At 41.1% G+C, this 20,188-nt stretch overlaps 1 protein-coding gene and 2 pseudogenes across 1 annotated transcript; 1 reads left to right on the top strand and 2 right to left on the bottom strand.

The window, feature by feature from the left end:
• Nucleotides 1-3,582: 3,582 nt before the first annotated feature.
• LOC143400096 (olfactory receptor 7A10-like) lies at nucleotides 3,583-4,530 on the bottom strand (annotated as a pseudogene).
• A 6,455-nt stretch (nucleotides 4,531-10,985) lies between these two features.
• LOC143400088 (olfactory receptor 1571-like) lies at nucleotides 10,986-14,322 on the bottom strand (annotated as a pseudogene).
• Nucleotides 14,323-18,213: 3,891 nt separating this feature from the next.
• LOC143400080 (olfactory receptor 7A10-like) lies at nucleotides 18,214-19,146 on the top strand. Its single transcript, XM_076857351.1, has one exon. The coding sequence runs from the start codon at nucleotides 18,214-18,216 to the stop codon at nucleotides 19,144-19,146; it is 933 nt and encodes a 310-aa protein (XP_076713466.1).
• The last annotated feature ends 1,042 nt before the right edge of the window (nucleotides 19,147-20,188 follow it).

The raw sequence follows: 20,188 nt of genomic DNA, 5'->3' as shown, positions 1-20,188 counted from the left end.
AGACTGAAGCTCTGTCCGCAGACAAGACAGCAGACAGACTGATGCCCTGGTCCCCTAAACAGACCTCAGACACCGAAAGAAACCACCTTGTTCTATCCAGCACCTCTCTGAGGGACAGCATCCCAGGCTCTATTTATAGCTCTCTATCTCTTCTGAGGAAGTGCAGTTCCTCTTGTTAATTCCAACCCCTGAGTAGTACCTGATGTCCCTGTGGGATATTGGTCTGAGCAGAAAGAAAACATTTCCTGCTCATTCTCTGTTCCCAAGTGACCAGTTAGAAATCAGGTGAATCTGGTCTTTATTACTCCTTGTCCATGAATTTCCCTTCCATCCAGAAGTCTAACCTCCTTACACTTTTGCCCAAGTTTTTCTTATAATTCTCTCTAAAGTCTGAGTTACCCGAATTTGCTAGATTCCTCAGAACTCCTAATCACTGGCTTGTAAAGGGGACACAGCTCCTGACATCTTTTGAAAATTGCTATTCCCCCTTCATAGAAGGAGAGAACTGAGTTCATTTTTTAAACAAAAACTATGACAAGTATTTACAACTAATATAGCAGTTTCATGTTTGGAACACAAGAATTTTCATTGATTCCTTCATTTATGAAACTTTTGGAAATTATAGGAGATATTTCATATTTTAATGCACCTTAGATTGAAGTTGAAATATTATGAGGACATTTAATTTCTACATGTTCATTAGAAGAAATTAACCCTATTAGGGACTTTATATTTGCACAAATGAGGTTCAGAGAAGCTAAGTGACCTGCCTAATGTTACAACTTGAGTAGCAATGAGCTCAAAATGTTCCTGTTTCTGCTCCAGGGCAGCGGTCCTCCACCAGGGTGATGATTTCTCCTGGAGACACTGGGAGAAATTTGGGGTTTAGAGCTGGGAGTAGGTGTTGCACCTAGTGGGTGAAGCCAGGGATGCTGCTTGTCATTCCACAGTGCATGGTATTATGACACACCCCAGAGAGTTACCTAACACAGAGGTCAACATGGGGAGTTTGAGAAACACAGGAATTTTTCCAGGGTCAATATGAATATGAATCACTCGGGGATTTGTGTGAATGCAGATTATCATCAGGGAGGTCAGGGTGGCAGGCCTCCCTGCCCATCTTTCCCTTCCTTTACAGGTTTGAGGAAATTGACCAAATTATGCTATGTACACACTTGAACATACCACAGAGAATTTCCCACCTTTATGTATTTGTACCAAGCACCAATTAAATGATAGAGTAATTTTAATTTTTAATTATTGCAGCCACCCGATTTTTCAGTTATCTACAGTCATGATTTCTTTTTAATTTTTTAATAAATCGAATCTTGCATATTTAAATTTATATCTTTGGAAGTGATGTTATTTGTGCTTCTTTGGAAATGTCACCCTGAAGATTTATTTACAAAGATTTGTTCTGAGGTAATATAAATGATTTCAGCATCAAAGATTTTCTTCCATTTTATTTGATTCTATCTCCTTTCAGTCCTACCCAATTTACTGATTTTTTTCTCCTCATGCCTGTAGGAAGCCATTCTCGCACATGATTGGGCACCTCCCTGATTGGGTGTGAGCTGTTCTGGCTAAACTGTGTTGGAACTAATCCCCACCCTTTCTAGGTGCAAGAGCCCATCCATGTGGGGGTGTGAATGACCATTGACCTGAGACCAATCACTGACCCTGACCTTGGAATGCTGTCCCCCTTGACCTTCATTGGATGGAATTTTTTCCCTGAATTTCTTGTTCCCCAATCAAAGGCCACTCTCTGGTGTGCCCTGCCTCTCTCTCTCCTGTTAGTCTTGTGTAACCTCCCTGCCCCATTGGGTGGCTCGAGGCAGGAGCCAGAGGGAGAGCCGTCTCAGACCTGGTCAAAGAAAAAGGTAAATTGAGTTTTGTGTGTTTATTTTGATCTCACTAGTTAACTTCTATGCTTAGAACCTCTAGTATGAAGCGTGCTGGTCGCACGGTTGACGTGCCCAATAGGGTTTTCTTGAAATTCAGTACTGTAACTTACCTGTGTTTGCAACTGCAATATCTAGTACAGTTCTTTAAGAGACTGTGTAAATCAGGCCACTCTCTTAGGTCTGATATTAAGTGGTTTCTAGAGAAGTGTTATAATAGCAGTAGCTGAAGCTCAAATAAAATAGAAAACTTCCTATATAAACTCCTACTTCTGTAATTCTCCCCAAAAGAGAAAAGCTCTGTAACCAGATGTTGTAATCACAGAAATAAACCCCAAAGTAAGAATTCTTAAGAGTTCCTTAATGTTTTAATGTAAATGTCTTGGTATATTCATGAAAATGAGCACATTTTTACATTTATAAGTTAACTGTATTTATCATTCTAAATCACAGATTTATATATTTCAACAATTTTTCTTACGTTTTTTTAAATTCTAGTTTGTTTCAAATAATTCGCATATTTCTAGTTTGCTATTTTGGATTTAACTTAATTATAAAAATGGTTACTAAAATGTTGGTTTCTGTAATATGCAATATATTATACATTTCCCCTAGATTTTCATTTGTTTTTTTGTCTTAACAATATTTATGTGGTGTGATGTGACAAGCTGATGTGTGTGTAGAGTTCATAATGACCAAAGCAGGCCTGCTAGGGCAGGTGGGGTCTTGCTTTCAGTGCATTATCTTCACAATGACTTTTCTACAGTTTTTTCCATATTTAAGGCATTTTGTGTTTGCTTTAGCTTCATCAGATAATCCAGGGTAATGTTCCTATGTGGAGTTAGTCTGTTAGAAAACTTTCCATGTGGACTTCACTTGGAGATATGTATTAGCTAATCTTTTTTTTTTCTCTCTCTCTCTTTTGTCAATGATGGTGGTAGACATTGTGGACACCAAGCTGGGTAAGAAAACAGAATCCTGACAATGACAAGAAAAGCCGAGGCTCAGTCACAAAGCTCACTGCGCTGTTAAAGTCCACATCATCAGGAAGGGCAGTTGAGATAGTGATGTCTGCAGGCAGGCGACCCACGAGGGCAAAACTGTGGTCCTGGGATTTCCTCTAGTACAAAATTACACAAGAGGGCTGGGGTCATAGCCCAGTGGTAGGGCGCTTGCCTAGCATGGTTTGATTCTCAGCACCGCATATAAATAACAAAAACCAAGGTTCATTGACAACTACATAATATTTTTTTTAAAAAATTACACAAGAGGCCTTGGTTGTCAAGTGCGATTTCTTTGTGGAAGGAGTACAATGATACATTATGGCTTCTAATGTCAACAAGAAATAAATAACTTGTGATTTATGTCATTTGAGGAGAAATTATTCTCCAAAAATCCATGTTGACTCCTGAGATGAATGGGAATTACCATATTTCCAATCCCGTTTTGAAGGTAACTTTGAGGAAATACAGAAATGATAGAGGAGATGTCAGAGAGGTTTGGATGCCAGCGAGAGCACAAAGCTTAGCAAGGAGAATTAAATAACCTGTAGAGAAGTTGAAATCAAGGAAACAAACACTTTAGAAAATAAATAGAAGGACCAAGTGGCACTTCTACAGTTGGATCAAAATCATTTAATTTCTGGCTTTGCACTTTCAAGTCCTGCAATCAACAGTAATTTTTAAGATGCAAGAGTTTTTAGAGTTTCTCTCTCAAAGAGTGTTTTCAGAGCTCTTTTGATGTCCTTGTTCCTCAGACTGTAGATGAAGGGGTTCAGCATGGGGGTGACCACAGTGTACATCACAGAGGCTGTTGCACTGGAGTGCGCATTCTGGGTCACAGCAGAACTGAGGTACACTCACAGAAGTGTGCAATAAAATAAGGAGACCACGGAGAGGTGAGATGCACAGGTGGAGAAGGCTTTGTACTTGCCCTGAGCTGATGAGATTGCACGGATGGAGGACACTATCTTAGTGTAAGAGTAAAGGATACCAGCAAGAGATCCACCACCCAGCAGCCCAGCTACAAAATACAGCGTCATATTATTTAAGAAAGTGTCAGAACAGGCAAGGTGAACCAACTGATTAGGTTCACAGAAAAAGTGGGGGATTTCCATGTCTGTGCAGAAGGATAGTCTCAACACCATTAAGCTCTGTAGTAAAGAATTGAGGGCACTTGTGACCCAGGATGCCAGAACCAGCATCACACAGAACTGGGGCTTCATGATGATCATGTAGTGCAGGGGGTGACAGATGGCCACATACCGGTCATAGGCCATCACGGTCAAAAGGAAGTTGTCCAACCCTACAAGTAATGTGAAAAAATAAATTTGTATGATGCAGCCTTCATACGTTATGGCCTTTCTCTGTGTCTGGATGTTCACCAGCATCTTGGGGATGGTGGTGGAGGTGAAGCAGATGTCCACAAAGGACAGGTTGGAGAGGAAGAAGTACATGGGCGTGTGCAGGTGGGAGTCTGAGATGGTGGCCAGCATGATGAGCAGGTTTCCTAGCACAGTGACCAGGTACATGGACAGGAAAAGGCCAAAAATGAGGAGCTGCAGTTCTGGGTCCTCTGAAAATCCCAGAAGAAGGAATTCCAAAATCTGTGTGTCGTTTTGTGGTTCCATATGCTATAGGTGAACACTAGAAAGAGAAAAATACAACTATTTTTTGTATCAGATCTTTTTAGAACATCCTCTGTGCCATCTCTGATTAGGAGTTCCTGTTCCTCTCTGCCTTGTCCTCAATATATTGAATATTCTACAGTTTTCAGGAGCAATTCTTTCATGCTTCTGAGGAATGTAAACTGTGTTAAAATGATGTTCCTGGCACTGTCTAGGCAGTGATACCTTCAATATAAAATCACTTACAATCCAATCCTGAAGAAGAAATATTAATAGGTTAATTAGTTCAAATAACAGAGCTAGAATGAGATTTTTAATAATGTTTATACCATAATGTGTAAGGTACCACATAATGAAAGGGTACATGTTTAGAGACAGAAACATTTAAACATTATAGAATGTATCCATACATTGAAACAGCTCATGGCATCTCATAAACATGTATGTGTTAAAAACAAAAGAAGCAGTGATCATTCAACATATACAGTCCAACTTCCCTGGGTCAAACATGACAGGTGATATGGAGAGTAGGCGGAAGTGCTATTTTTTATAGGGGTGCAGGAAATACAGGTAAAGAAGTTGGCACTTGAAGACACTTCAAGGAGGAGGGGACCTATGTGTTTGTCTGCAGAAACCTGTGCTTGCCTGCAGGAGCCCACCTGGAGGTGTGAACAGAGCCGCAGCCCTGAGGATGGGTTACACTGCATACACCCAAGTTCCAAAGGGACATAGAGACAGTCAGGATAGCAAGAGGGAGGTGGAGAGATTGTGTCTGAATGTCAAGGAAGGAGCTGGCCTCCTGGCTGCTTCTGCAGAGGTTTTAAGTTTCTCAATAAGCAGAGGGTCTTTGGACCACACATTGTCTCTTTTGCTTTGTTTTAAGCAGCTTTGTTGAGGTGCAGTTGATATATGAAGAACTGCACGTGTGCAGTGTGCGTGGTTGGATGTATTTAGATATATGCAAACCCTAGTGACCTCATCACACATCCCATGTTTTAGACACATCTACTGATTCCCAGAGTGTCCTTGTGTCGCTTCTGGTTTTTATTTCGTTTTTCCTGGGCTAAGAGCATTTAACATAAGACCTACCCTAACAGTAATTTCATACATGCACAATATCATACAGTTAGCATTTGGCAGTAAGTCACAGAGCAAGCATCTAGAAACCCATCATCATATATAAATATAACTTTATAACCATTAAAACAACTCATGTGTCCCTCCTCCACTACCACATTATCATCATCATATTCTGGCGTCCATGAGTTTGATTATTTTAGTTATTTAAGTGCAATTTTGCATTATTTTGATTTTCTTTTAAAGTTTATTCAAAGCCAACTGTTCTTTTGTTGGTGCTGGGGATTGGACCCAGGGTCTTGTGCATGTGAGGTAAGCACTCTACCAACTGAGCCATAACCTCAGCCCCCATTATTTTGATTTCAAAAGCATCTGGTGAATCCAATTGAATCCCTCCTGAGTTCTCTCTGTGGGTTAGGATCAGTTGTCTGTACTGTGAGAGTCACAATTTGGCAAGAGAAGGGCTCTGTAAGAAAAGATCCTTCCAGATCAATGTTCCTGATAAACATAGATGCCAAAATGCTCCTCAAATTAATAGTAACACCAAATTCAATAGCATGTGGGAAGCATTATTCTCTCCCCCTGCTCTCCCTTCCTCTACTAAACTTTGTGAGATGTATTAATAGTTTTTTAATGGGTCTTGTGTTGAATTCACTGGTATATTCATGTATGTACATAGGAAAGTTTGGGAGAGGGAGGAGGGAGGTGCTCGGAACGGAATTAGAGCAAATTAAATTCCTTGCTTTTGTGCTTATGTCAAAATGTATTCCACTGTTGTATGTAACAGAAATGAATCAATAAGAAATAAAAAATTAGAAAATTTTTATTCCTACTTTTGAACATAAGAGTTCAAGTGCAGCTGCTCTGGGGACTGCTTACTCTGTAGCAATCTATAGAATCCTGCATCTGTCACAATAACCTGTCCTCTTCCACATAGGATTTATCCCAAGCGTGTTATAACATAGGTGCATTTATTTCATTGTTGTCTGCAGTGTTTGGCAGTAAAATGTAAAATCCAAATGAGCAGAGATCTTACCTGCTTTGTTCATTTTCATGAAGGTGGGCATTCATATAGAAAAACGTGTAAGAAATTAAGACTTTGTACAATAAACAGAATAAACAGAAGGATCAGGCTAATGAAATGCACTCAAAACAACCGCATGAAATAAAATTCAGCAATAACCTAAAATAAATTCTCATCAAAACGATTAAAATAGCCATCATTTAACCACATCAACGTGGATTTCTAAGTCAAGATTTAATTGACAAAGAGGTGAAAATAAGATATTAAGAACAGATCTGTTTAGGAGCAAGGAAGAAACAATATCTAAGGTTATGATTTCATCTTACATATAAATGATGTGAAATGTGCTGGTGACAAAGAACACAGTGGCAACAAGAAAGAAATTAATAACAGTGATTAAAATATTACCATTGCTCCCTTCATGAGTTCTTACCCTCTGGGTGAGCTGAACTCATTACATGCATGATCTTCCTTATTTGTCACAGGAATCTCAAATCATTTTTATGCTTTTTTTGCAAAAAGGGGATCCCCCAAATATACTGATATTTGTATGTATAAAGGCATGCTTATTTTAAAAGATGTAGGCAATCCTTAGTTAAATGCAAAATAATATGTTCCACAAGATGTTATGAGATGGTTGTTATTTATAAAAAGACAAGCAGTCATAAAAGGCAAAACTGTCATATTAAGGAAAAGCTGATATGAAAGTAGAAGGCAACAGGTATACAAGGCACTTTACAGATACCAGCAAGAACTCTCTGAACTTAAAGGTGACGGGATGACAAGGACTCAAGGTGACTGGCAGATTTGCTCACACAAGATTCATGAAGTTTCATGTACCCTCATTCCAAAACACGTCTTGTACATGTACAAGAGAACAGGATGGCAAGCAGAAAATTCAGTGGGAAAAAACTTCCAGTACTTCCTTTGAAATTTAAAAGATAAAAAACAGACTCCATTAAAACATAGAGCTTACATAAACAATTTGGAATCACAAAGAGAAGGAAAAAAAAACTAACAAATTTCAAAATATATTCAGCATCAACAGTAGAGAAAGAATTTCACTTTGTAGCCCTTAGTTGTCTCTTTACCAACCAAACAAAATTTATTTGTTTTTCATGTGACATGCTGCATGAGAGAAGGTATTCTGAAGTGTCTCATGAACTTTTACTACAAAGAAGTTTTTTATGCAGAGTATTAGTCTGGTCTTCATAATGAAGAGAAAAACAGACTTAAATAGACTTCATGTTAAAACTACGGAGGAAAAGACCCTAGCTTCATGAATACCCCGCCATGCCTAGTACACAATTTTATTACTCCTTAATGGTGAACCTCCTGGGATAGTTCCCAATAATACCATGCACCACTTCCTCATTCAGACCCATCCAACTGCAGTTCCATTTCTGTCAGCAATGATCTACCCACTGCCAAGTCTCAGAAATACACCCTTTAAAACACTTTCAATAAATTGCAGATGAGTTAGAGATGAAATCACACAGTGACTTTCAGCTCTGGACTGGGCTGGCTCGGTTCTCAGGTAGCCTCAGTTTCCTTCTCTTCTTGCTGAACCTTTTTACAATACCTGCTGGGCTCTCAGACTCACCTGGATGTTGTCTCTGAAAAGCAACCTCCCAGTAAAAGTCTGGATTCCTCCCTGGCTGGTTGATGATGGAGAGTGAAATCCTGTGCCCATATAAGATGATATGAAGGAGTGAAGCACTGGAGCCTAGCCTGACTCAGGATTCAAAAGAAATGACCATGTCTTGTTTGATCCAAGGTTGCATCCTCTGATTGACATCCGAGTGTCTATTATACCTCCCTGTGTCTGCTCATTAGGTACATTTCCTCTAGTTACTTCAGTCCCTGATCACTTGATGTCCCTATGGGACACTGGTCAGAGCAGAAAGGAACTTTTTCCTGCTCTTTTTATAGTCCCAAGACATCTGGCTAGAAATCAGGTGGATCCAGTCTCTGATGCTCCTTCTCCATGAAGTCTCCTGCCCTCCAGAAGTCTAACCTCCCTAGAACTTTTGATGTATTAAGTCTGAGGTACCCGACTCTTAGTCTTTGGGAACCCAAAGCACTGGCTTGTAGAGGGAACACATCTATTATTATCTTCAGAAAATGGCTATTCCCCCTTCATCAAAGGAGAGGACTGCATTCATTTTTTAATAATACCATGGGAAGTTACCCTTTTGCTTCATGAGGCTTTTTACAGAACGTGTAAGGATGGTCATGCTTGGAACACAAGTTAAGAAACGACTGGGCTGGGGTTGTGGCTCAGCGGTAGAGCACTCACCTAGCGCGTGCAAGGTGCTAGGTCCGATCCTCAGTGCCACATAAGAAAAAATAAATTAAATAAAGGTATTGTGTCCAACTACAACTAAGAAAAAAATTTAAAAAACAAGAAATGTCATTAATGAAACACTTGATAATTATAAATTTATAAACACTTGATAATTATATAATTATAGATGTAGTTACAGTGATTCCATTATTCAGTACCGAGGCTGTGGTCCAGCATCAGAGTGAAGTGCAGGCATTCTGAAGCCTTCTCCATCATGAAGGCCTCCACCCACCTCAGTTCTGATCTTAGGTGGTCAGATGTGGACTCAGTAGCTCAGCTTCTGCCCAGACAAGTTGACACTTGCCCTTGTATACATCCTGTATGACAGGAAATCAGACTTATAGATCTTGGCTCCTTATATACTTGGTAGATTCCCCCTTCTTCAGTTTCTGTGTGAACTAAGTTGTAGGTTAAATCTCACAGGAAATGACCTGCCCAGAGCAGATGCTCCACAGACAGCTGCCATGGTGACCACCACCTTGCTCCTCATTGGCTCAGGTCACTGTGACATCACAAGGGTTTCCTGGCACAGGAAGTGAGTCCAGCATTGAGCTGTTCTTGGGAGACAGGGAGGGTGGTGGAGTGGACGTCCTCCCTGGACCCAGGCAGGCAGCTCAGAGCCTGAGTCCACCTCCCTGTGCTGTGCTGGACTAATGGACGCTATTTCTGATCCACTCATGGTGGCTTTAAGTAGCCACAGTCAGGATTTTGGACTCTTAGTCTGTTTTAGTATGGTCAGCTCTTGAGAATATCTATGAAGATGATGTTTCTTAGTTCATCAAGTTATTCATTACGTTTTCATCTGATGGTGTGGATGACTGGGAGCTGTGGGTTGCTCTTTCCTGCTCAGCCTTATGTCACATATCGCTAGCCTGGGAAAAGCTAAACACCCAGAATGCAAAGTAGGATTTCTACTGAATGTCTATTACCTTCACATCATCCTAAAATACAAAACTGGTAAGTTCGGGACAGTTGGGATGGCTTACTTTTGAGCTCTAATAATTTTCATGATCCAAATTGTGATCTACAGAAAGGAAAGGGAATTTTTGAAAAGAGACAAATTGAACTTCATTAAGATTGTATAAGATTGCTGGCATGGTGGCTCGAGCCAGTAATCCTGCTGGCACGGGAGGCTGAGGCAGGGTGATCTCAAGTTCAAAGCCAGCCCCTGCAACTTAGTGAGGCCCTAGCAACTTAGCTGTCGGAAGCTGTGTGTGAATTATGGTTCTGTTTGAGCCATCATCAGGCAGGGAGGCCTTTTCTGGGAGGTCCTGGGTGAAATTCCCCAGTTTGAGAAAGGCTAGATCATGATGGCACCTGGCCTTAGCTCACAGCCCCAGGTTCAAAAACAGCCACGGAGAGATGGGCATAACCTGCCAAGCTCCAAACTACCTGCTTTCCCCACTCTTATCCTGTTTTCCTAAAGAAGCTTTTTACTGAGTCCCTTTGGTATATATTGCTCTAAATAAAGCATTCATGGGCTTTTCTCCTTGTTTGGATCAAACCCAACAGGTCTGTCCAACCCTGTAAATGCTCCCACTTTTGAATATGTAATTCTTGTCTTTGTTTTTTGGTATTACTTTTCCAGCTTTTATTTCCAGCTGGCCCACACTTGTGACATTTATCTACTCCTTCCCCACACAGGACATGGGCATAATCTTATTACAAAACAAAAAATTAAAAAGGGCTGTGGATGTGGCTCAGGGGTTAAGCACCCCTGGGTTTAATTCCTGGTAGACACAATGAATATAGTGTAAAAGGAAGGCATTGGTTAGAACCACACATATACATCCAACAAAGAATTTAATTTTTCCTACAAATTGAAAAGAAATAAATACAAAAATGGCAATGGATTAAAGACATCCTTTGTAAGAGAATATTTGTAAATTGTCAATAAGCAAAGCATCTATATTTTAGTTGAGTCAGGGTGATTCGGTGTCCAAACTATGAAGCACCTGTTCCATCATCCTTGGTGATAATTGTCCAGGCACAGGGTCAGTATCACTGTCATCATGAGGTCAGCAGTCTGCACAGACATGTTCCCAGGGCCCTTTTCATGCCCCTGTTCCTCAGGCTGTAGATGAAGGGGTTCACCATGGGGGTGACCAAGGTGTACAGGGTGGAGGCCAACACCCCTGTCCAAGACCACGTGTCCCTGTGGAGCTGAGGTAGACCCCCAGGCAGGTTCCATAGAACAGGGAGACAACTGAGAGGTGAGAACTGCAGGTGGAAAAGGCCTTGCACTTCCCTCCTGCTGTGGATATCCACAGGACAGAAGCCACAATTTTAGAATAAGAGAAAAGGATCCCAGCAAGAGGTGAAAAAATACCTGTCACTATGTAGAATATGACGCTACTGATGAAGGTATGAGCAGGAGAGCTTGAGGACCTAGGGAATTCACAGAAATAGTGTGGGATTTCCACATCTGTGCAGAAGGAGAGCCTCGGTCCACTCACGCTCTCAGGAAGGGCTCCCAGCACACTGATGAGCCAGCTCAGGAGGAGAACTGAGCACAGAGCTTGGGGCTCCTGAGGACTGTGTAGTGCAGGGTTCACGTAGCAGATGGCCACGAAGCGGTCATAGGCCATCACAGTAAGAAGTCCATTGTCCAGCAGTGCAAAATCGGTGAAGAAGCACATCTGGGTGATGCAGCCTGCGTAGACACAGGCCTTGCTCTGTGTCTGGATGTTCACCAGCATCTTGGGGATGGTGGTGGAGGTGAAGCAGATGTCCACAAAGGACAGGTTGGAGAGGAGGAACTACATGGGTACGTGCAGGTGGGAGTCTGAGATGGTGGCCAGGATGATGAGCAGGTTGCCAAAGATGGTCACCAGGTACAAGGACAGGAACAACCCAGAGGGAACAGACTGAAACCCTGGCTTCTCAGAAAGTCCCTGGAGGAGAAATACTGGAGTCCCCGTGTGGTTTTTCCGGTTCCATGTAAAGCGAAGGTCCCCAGGGGAGAGGCAGCAGTTGGGGAAGTGAGGAGTCTTCAGCCATCTCCAGAACCTGGCTGCCTGCAGCTTGGATTCAGTGCTCCGAGGAGAGGAGGCATTAGCTCGGTGGTTCCTTCTCTGGTGATGGCCAAATTGGGGCTTCTTAATGCAAACAAATTCCCCTTTGTAGCCCCACTGTCTAGAAAACCCAGACAAAATCTAATTTGGTATCCAAAAATGAATGTTAACAGAAGGAAATATATATATATATATATATATATATATATATATATATATATATATGGACAGTTGAAGCAGAAATCAATGAAATAGAGAGCAGCAAAACAATAAAAAGATTAACAAAACTCTATTTTTTCTCTGAACAAAATCACTTTCAACTAAAAAATCTAAAAGACCAAATTAAGTGAAATCAAATGAAAGTGGAAAAATGACAGCTGTCACCGTAGCAACACAAAGAATCAAAAAACTACCATAAAAATATGCCAATATATGGAAACACTGAGAGAAAAATGATCTCTGGAAACAGAAAACATATCATGACTGAATCAGGAACAAATGGAAAACCTGAACATCCTTATAGGAATGGAGAGAATGAATCAGCAGTAAGAAGTCTTCCACCAAGAAACTCGGGACCTGATGGCATCGCTGCTGAGTTCTACCTAACATGTGAAGATCTAACAGCAAGCTTCTTAAACTTCCCTCCAAAATTAAACAGATGGGAACTCTCCCAAGCTCCTTCTATAAGGAGCACATTACCCTAATACCAACTCCAGGCAAGGACACAGAAAATTATAGGGAAGGTCCCCGATGAAGATCAATGCAGAAACCCTCAACAAAATACCGACAAACCAAACCCAACAGCACATTAAAATGATGACACCCTTATCGAGTAGCATCTATCTGAAGAATAAAAGGACACAGGTCAATCTTGGTGCATCACAGCAACAGAATGAAGGACAAAGTATCTGACCATCTCAATAGGTATAGAAAGAGCTACTTGATGAAATTCAAATCACTTCACAGGAAAGCTCTCAACAAATTAGGTGTAGAAGGAATGGTCCTCAGCACAATAAAGGCTACCAGTGACACACCCTCAGCTTACATCATACTGAAAAGCTTTCAGCTTTTCCTCTAGGACCTAGAACAAGGGCAGCATGCCCACCATCAGTAGTACTCTTCATAGTACTGGAAGTTCTAGCCAGAGCAAGTAGGTAAGAGAAAGAAAGAGGCCACCTAAATTTGGGAAGGAGGAAATCAAATTACTCATTTGCAAAAGTCATGATTTTTAAATATATTTCCCATTGACCCATAATCATAAATAACTATGGGGCACAGGCATTATTTGAAATGTGCATACCCTATGCAATGATCAAATGAGGGTTATTAGCATGTTCATCTCCTTAAACATTATTTCTTTGTGTGTGGAGCCCAAATGTCTATTGAGCACTGTGGCAAAGAGTAGGCAGTCCCTGTCCTCAAGGTGTTTCCATTCTGTTCCATGTTGAGAGTCTAACTCCTACTGGGCACATGGTTATGGGACCTACACAGTTGCATGATTTGTATGAATGTAGAATGAGGTTCTTGGTGGTACAGAACACAAAGAATGAACTTCTTGTAAAAACTAACAAAGAGAGTTCATATAATGCTAACCTCAGGACTACATCCATAAAAATACCTAACTTCCTCTTTGATCAAAATATTTATAGAAACAGGACTCAATGACTGCTGTCCACATGGGTTACAAACATGGTATTTTTTAAGTATTGAAAAGTGTTTCATATGCAAGGATCATAGAAAATAATCCATTTTCTCAAAATATCAGGGGCTGTGTCCCCAACACAAGCTAAGGTTTTGTGGATCCAGAGGACCTGGCCAAGACAGATTCATCCATCCAAGATGTTGGAGAAGACTTTCAATCAGGGTTGGGTCAGGTGTTAGGAGTTCAGCTCTCTGGAGGTCAGAAGATTACACGGAGAAGAAGAAACAAAGAGTGATTCCCCTGGAATTTAATTTGGTGTCTTGGGGGCAGAAATCAGCAAGAAAAAAAATTGCTTCCAGTGCAAAGCGAAGTCCCAGAGGAACATGATGCCTAATGAGCAGACTCACAGAGCTGGAGGTAGCTCCCTGCCCTTCTTCGTTGCTGCCTCAAACTTGAATTGCATGAGACACAGCTTTTTTTATTTAGGAGCCTGGCATCTGGCTCAGGGACTGATGTGTGACCCCTTCCTGCTGGCTAGTTGGACAACATTGCTTCAGTCTCTCCATCATCGCACATTCAGGGAAGAATTTGGTTCCATGAGATCCTTCATTCAGAACCTGCCCAGGTGAGTCTGAGAGCCCAGCAGGTGCTGCAGAAAGGCATCAGAGAGCAGGCTGGAAGCCAAGAACATGGCCCTAAGGTCAATTGGGAGCCAATCCAGCCTCAGCCAGAGCCATAGATTGCTGTGGTTGTTTGCTCAATTATTTGATTATGCAGTGATGCATGTATTTACCATGTGCTAAAAACAGGAGTGAACAGTGAGCTCAGCAATGCCAGGCAGGTCCTTGATGACCATGGGGTGAGGGAAAAAGCATCCCCATCAGAAGAGGGAGTGGAGTTTCAGAGTGGTTTCAGTGAAAGCAGAGCGTGTGTCCCAGGACCTTTGCAAACAATTGTATGGAAAAGAGAAATGTGCATTATCTGTAGAGGGACCCAAAGGAAAGGAGGGCATTTTTTATTTCTGAGATGGAGCAGCATTTTTATCTGCTCATTTTTATTTTTTATGAGGTTGTTTTAGTTCTACATAGCATTAGTATTAATTTGGATGTAATTATACAAGCATGAAATACAATTAGCTCCAATTCAGTCCCCAGGAATTCCTTTTTCCCTCCTTCCTTCCTCCACCTGTTCCCTTTCCTCTGCTATTTATTTTTAATTAGAGTTTTGTGGATCTCCATGATGGTAAACTCCCTGTTACATTCATATATATACACAGGAAAGTGAGGTCAGATTCAACCACCGTTCCTCCATTTCCCCATCCCTCCTCCCTCCCCCTCAATCCCTTCTTCTGCTCCGATTGCTCTTCTATTTTCACACAATGCCCCCTTTTTCCTTATTTTTGTCTTGCTTCCACATTCAATTTTCTTGTTATCATCACGTGCCCATTTTCGACATTTATCAGTATTACAATGGGTGAAATTTTCCAGTTTATTTTTCTTTATTAACTTTGGGAATGATTATTTTGACCACCAAAAATTTTAGATTCTATTTAGTAAAATATGTGTATCTTATTACTTCTGAGTTTCTTGCCTTATTTTAGATGATTTTGCCCACTCATAAGTTTTATATGTCATTCCCCCAATGTTCCTCTAGAATGTATTGTTTATTTTCATACTGAGTCTTTAAGTTCTTCAGATTTGTTGTGAGACGTGAGCAAGGGGGCCTCCTTCAATATTTCTGGGCAGGTAGCCATTTGTGTCAGTCTTTTAAGAACCTTTCAATGTTCCTTTTACTAAACAGAAATACAAACCCTGTTTTATTTTCAGTGACTATACCGAGGCTGAATTCCAGATCCATCTATCAAATAGTAACTAACCAGCCACACAATCTGAGGAAAACCTTTGATTATAATCTTTTATGCCTAAGTCTCTGCTGATTTAATTACAAATCCATTTGATCACATCAAACTATTTTTATCATATATCTTCTTTCACATACTGCTTGATGCTCCATTCCATTTTATTTAACAGTTGTTTTAAAACCCTTCAGTTTAGCCCAGTTTTATTTCCCTGCCATTCTTTTGGTTAGACAACCTTCCTTTACTTTAATTTGACTCTAGATAATGTGTGCACATGCCATTGTGAAAACAGGAAGGCAAACCACACAGGTGAAGTTGGCTCTTTGGATCTTGCCTCATGAAGCCAAAGACAGTTGATACCTTGCGTTAAGTGTGTGCTGTGATGGCTTCGGGGATAAGCCACATGCAGGATTTTATTCAGTGTGAAAGGACGGTCCTGTCATGGTGTGTGCAGGAGTTTATAGAATATGCTGTTAGGAGGCCTTTTCCTGTTGACTGAGGACCACAACCAGTGAACTAGAGGGTGCCCACTGGGTTTGTCACCAGAGTTCCAAACAGAAAGCCCAGGAATAGCACAGAAAGACACCATGCAAGTCCGTGGAGAGGGGGCCCCCTTAACCACTACCGTCCACAGTCACCAGTTGGTATTTGTCTTTTAGCATCTGACTTATTTCATACAATGGCAAATACCAATTGGTTTTCACTGTGGAATCCAAAGAACGTTGATCTCACAGAAGTGGAGAGAACAGTGGCTACCAGAGAATGGGGAGAGGAAGGGGGACAAAAATGGAGAAGAGTTGATAAATGAGCATTAATTCCCAGTTAGGCAGCTGCATCAACTTTGGTAATCATTTTCACAGTAGCGCATCTGTGGTTAACAAATAGGAATCATATATTTCAAAATCACCAGGAGCAGGAGTTTTGAATATCCTCAGCACAATGCAATGATTAATAGTTGGAGTAATGGATATGTTAATTACCCTGATTTGATCATTGCACAATGTCTACATGTCCTGAAATTCACATTATACCCTTAAATATGTACCATTATATGTGTCAATTAAAATGAAATGAAACATAAATCCCAATTAGACAAATCAGTTTTAAATGGCACAGGAAAACATCTCTTTATATTTTATATAAAATGTACAAATTTTGTTTTCCTGTTTTGAATTTTTCTTTTTTCCTTTCCTCTGTATTTTCTTTTTCCCCATGTATATCAATCTTCAACTATATTATTATTATTATTATTATTACATTGTTATTATTATTATTATTACATTGTTTTTGAGAATTTTGTGGTTTTTAAATTGATTTTAAAAATGACAGCAGAATGTATTACAATTCTTATTACACATATACAGCACACTTTTTCATATATCTGGTTGTATATAAAGTATGTTGACACTAATTTGTGTCTTCATACATGTACCTTGGATAATGATGTCCATCACATCCACCATCCTTGCTAACCCCCTGCCGGCTCTCTTTTCCTCCCACCCCTCTGCCCTATCTAGAATTCATCTATTCCTCCCATGCTCCCCCTCCCTACCCCAAATCATTAGCAGATACAACGACTTGGGATGAGGCATAGATGAGGAATATTCTTTTTTTCTTACTTTCTCTCCAAGTCCACCCGAGCTTATTAGAGCTTTTCCCCCATTTAAGCCATTTCATTGGCTCTCTGCTTATTTTGAAGAGTTTTTATATTGTCCAACCTGATAAAGATAAGTTAATATCAACAGATTTCCTGGTGTTTACTCCTTCCTAAGAGTACCCTGGGCATGACAGGAAGCCACTCTTAACATAGCCCATAGCATGTGTGTGTGTGTGTGTGTGTGTGTGTGTGTGTGTGTGTGTGTGTTTAGTTTCTAGGCTCAATATATTGCAAAACCAACCTATAACCCAAATACCAGAAGATAAAACAACCGATAGAAATAATGAAGGGATGAATTTCCATTCAGAAGGCATCTTGGCAACCAACTTAAAATGCAAATGCAATATGTGCCCACAGTCTCCTTGGGGCTGAGCATTCAGCAGCAATGAGGTCACTGTGAGCTTCATTATTCTCTAACACCAGCTCACATCCCTCTCCCCCTTTCTTATTCCACTGGTCACACAGTCCTTGTCCACACCCTGGACATCTGAAACAGGCACCTCCCGTGGGGCCTTTGCACTAGCTTCCCCCTTTCCAGGTACACACTTCTACAGATGACTCCATGGGTCCTCCTGACTCTTCCTGGGTCTCTTTTCCAGTGCCAGCCTCTGCCTGTCTTTCCTGACCAACCAGAAGAGAAGAAGACTTTCTCTCCGCAATCTCCTTCACATCTGCCCTTTGTTCTTCAGAGAACCTGTTAACTTCTGGCACGCCACAAGATTATTTCTTGACATTTGTGTGAACTCTTCCTCCATCATTAGATAAAGGAACATTTGTCTTTTAGCATTGACCAATCACATGCCTGGAACATGATGGCCACTAAATGACATTCCTCCAATACATGGGGAAAGTTCAAATCCATAGTATTTTGGGGAAAGGCTGAGAGTAATACAGGTATTCCTGATCAGAGATGCAGAGGGATCCCTGAAGGAAAGGAGAATCACACCAGAACTGAGACCTTGGTGTCCTAACTGCACAATAGAAATGACTGCCTTCCCATCAGGTCAGCATTGCATAGTTGGGTCATGTCTCTTTTTTCTCTCTCTCTCCCCAGTTACATCAAACACATGGGGGCAGAAAATGACACAAAAATTTCAGAATTCCTTCTGCTGGGGTTTTCAGAGGACCCAGAACTGCAGCCCCTCATCTTTGGTCTTTTCCTGTCCATGTACCTGGTCACTGTGCTAGGGAACCTGCTCATCATCCTGGCCACCATCTCAGCCTCCCACCTGCACACACCCATGTACTTCTTCCTCTCCAACCTGTCCTTTGTGGACATGTGCTTCACTTCCACCACCGTCCCCAAGATGCTGGTGAACATCCAGACACAGAGCAAGGTCATTGGGTTTAAATGCTGCATCAGCCAAATGCATTTCTTCCTGCTCTTTTCAGTGGTAGACATTTTTCTGCTGACCATAATGGCTTATGACCGCTTTGTGGCCATCTGTCACCCTCTGCACTACACAGTTATTATGAAGCCCTGGTTCTGTGTGTGGCTGGTTCTGGTGTCCTGGGTTGTGAGTATGTCACATGCATTGTTGCAAAGCTTAATGATGTTGCGACTGTCCTTCTGCACAGATGTGGAAATCCCCCATTTTTTCTGTGAACTTAACCAGGTGGTCCACCGAGCCTGCTCTGACACTTTTCTTAATGATGTGGTGATATACTTTGCAACTGTGGTACTGGCTGGTTGTCCCCTTGCTGGTATCCTTTACTCTTATTCTAAGATAGTGTCCTCCATCCGTGCAATCTCATCAGCTCAGGGCAAGTACAAAGCCTTCTCCACCTGTGCATCTCACCTCTCTGTGGTCTCCTTGTTTTATGGCACAAGCCTAGGTGTGTACCTCAGTTCTGCTGTGACCCAAAACTCACGCTCTACTGCAACAGCCTCGGTGATGTACAGCGTGGTCACCCCCATGCTGAACCCCTTCATCTACAGTCTGAGGAATAAGGACATCAAGAACGCTCTGAGAAGACTCTGTGACAAAGAGAAACTGTGAAAGCATCATTTGTGCTGAGATTGAAGAAGTGCTCACGATCGCAGGGCTCAGAGCCTCACAGCCAGAAACTGGGGTCCTACCAGAAGGTAGAAGCAGAACTTGCTCCTTCTACTTTACTGCTGGAGTTTTACTTTCTTTGATTTCAGTTTCTCCATATAATCAATTATGTATTTCACTTGTTGCACTTTCTGCCCTCAGTGAGATCCATTCCTCAATGATTTTCTGATTCCTTTTTGTTTGACCCATTTTTGTTTCCATTTTTCTCCTCACACACAATGTGGATTCCTTGATGTTCAAGACTAGATTGCATGAATGTTTGCATCTGTGATCTGTAGTAGAGTTCTTTTTAAGGTGTTTATATTCTGAATTTTTGTTAAAATTTGGACAGGGGGTTGTTGTATAGAGTCTGAACCAGAAAGCACAAATGGGTTAGTTTAAGAAGGGACTTTGAGGTGGGAAAATATTTCAAACTCATTGACTTTGATTTTGATAATTGTATCACCACTAAGGAAATGAAGTCAGCATGCAGAAATATTCCTGAAGTCCCACATTTACTCTGGCATTATTCACAATAGCCAATATATGGATTAACCTAGCTTCCCATTGATGGATGAATGAAAAAAGAAAATGTGGTATTTATACACAATAGAATATTATTCAGATACAAAGATGAATGAAATCTCATCATTAGCAGGAACATGGATGGGATTGGACATTGTTATGTGAAATAAAGCAGAAGACAAATGCTATACATTCTCTATCCTACATGGAAGCTAAAGAAAAGTTATGGTGAATATATAATAGTGATTCCTGAAATCTGGGAAGGATGGAAGGGAGGGAGGGATGAAGTTATGTGAGGCAATGGTACTCAAACACAGACAGAAGGATTAAGTTCTGATGCCCAGTATGGGGAGCACAGAGTGCAATATCTTGTTATATACTCTATGAAGATTAGGAGGGTGGAGTTCAAAGACAACAGACATGAAGAAGCGGTGTGGGCAGGGAAATGTTACTTACCCTGACCTGATCAGTGCACACTATT

This window comes from Callospermophilus lateralis, chromosome 1 (genome assembly GCF_048772815.1).
Source record: "Callospermophilus lateralis isolate mCalLat2 chromosome 1, mCalLat2.hap1, whole genome shotgun sequence".
NCBI classification, from domain to species: Eukaryota; Metazoa; Chordata; class Mammalia; order Rodentia; family Sciuridae; genus Callospermophilus; species Callospermophilus lateralis.
Note: the sequence above shows the minus strand (reverse complement) of the source record. Positions and strands in the feature narration are given on the sequence as shown.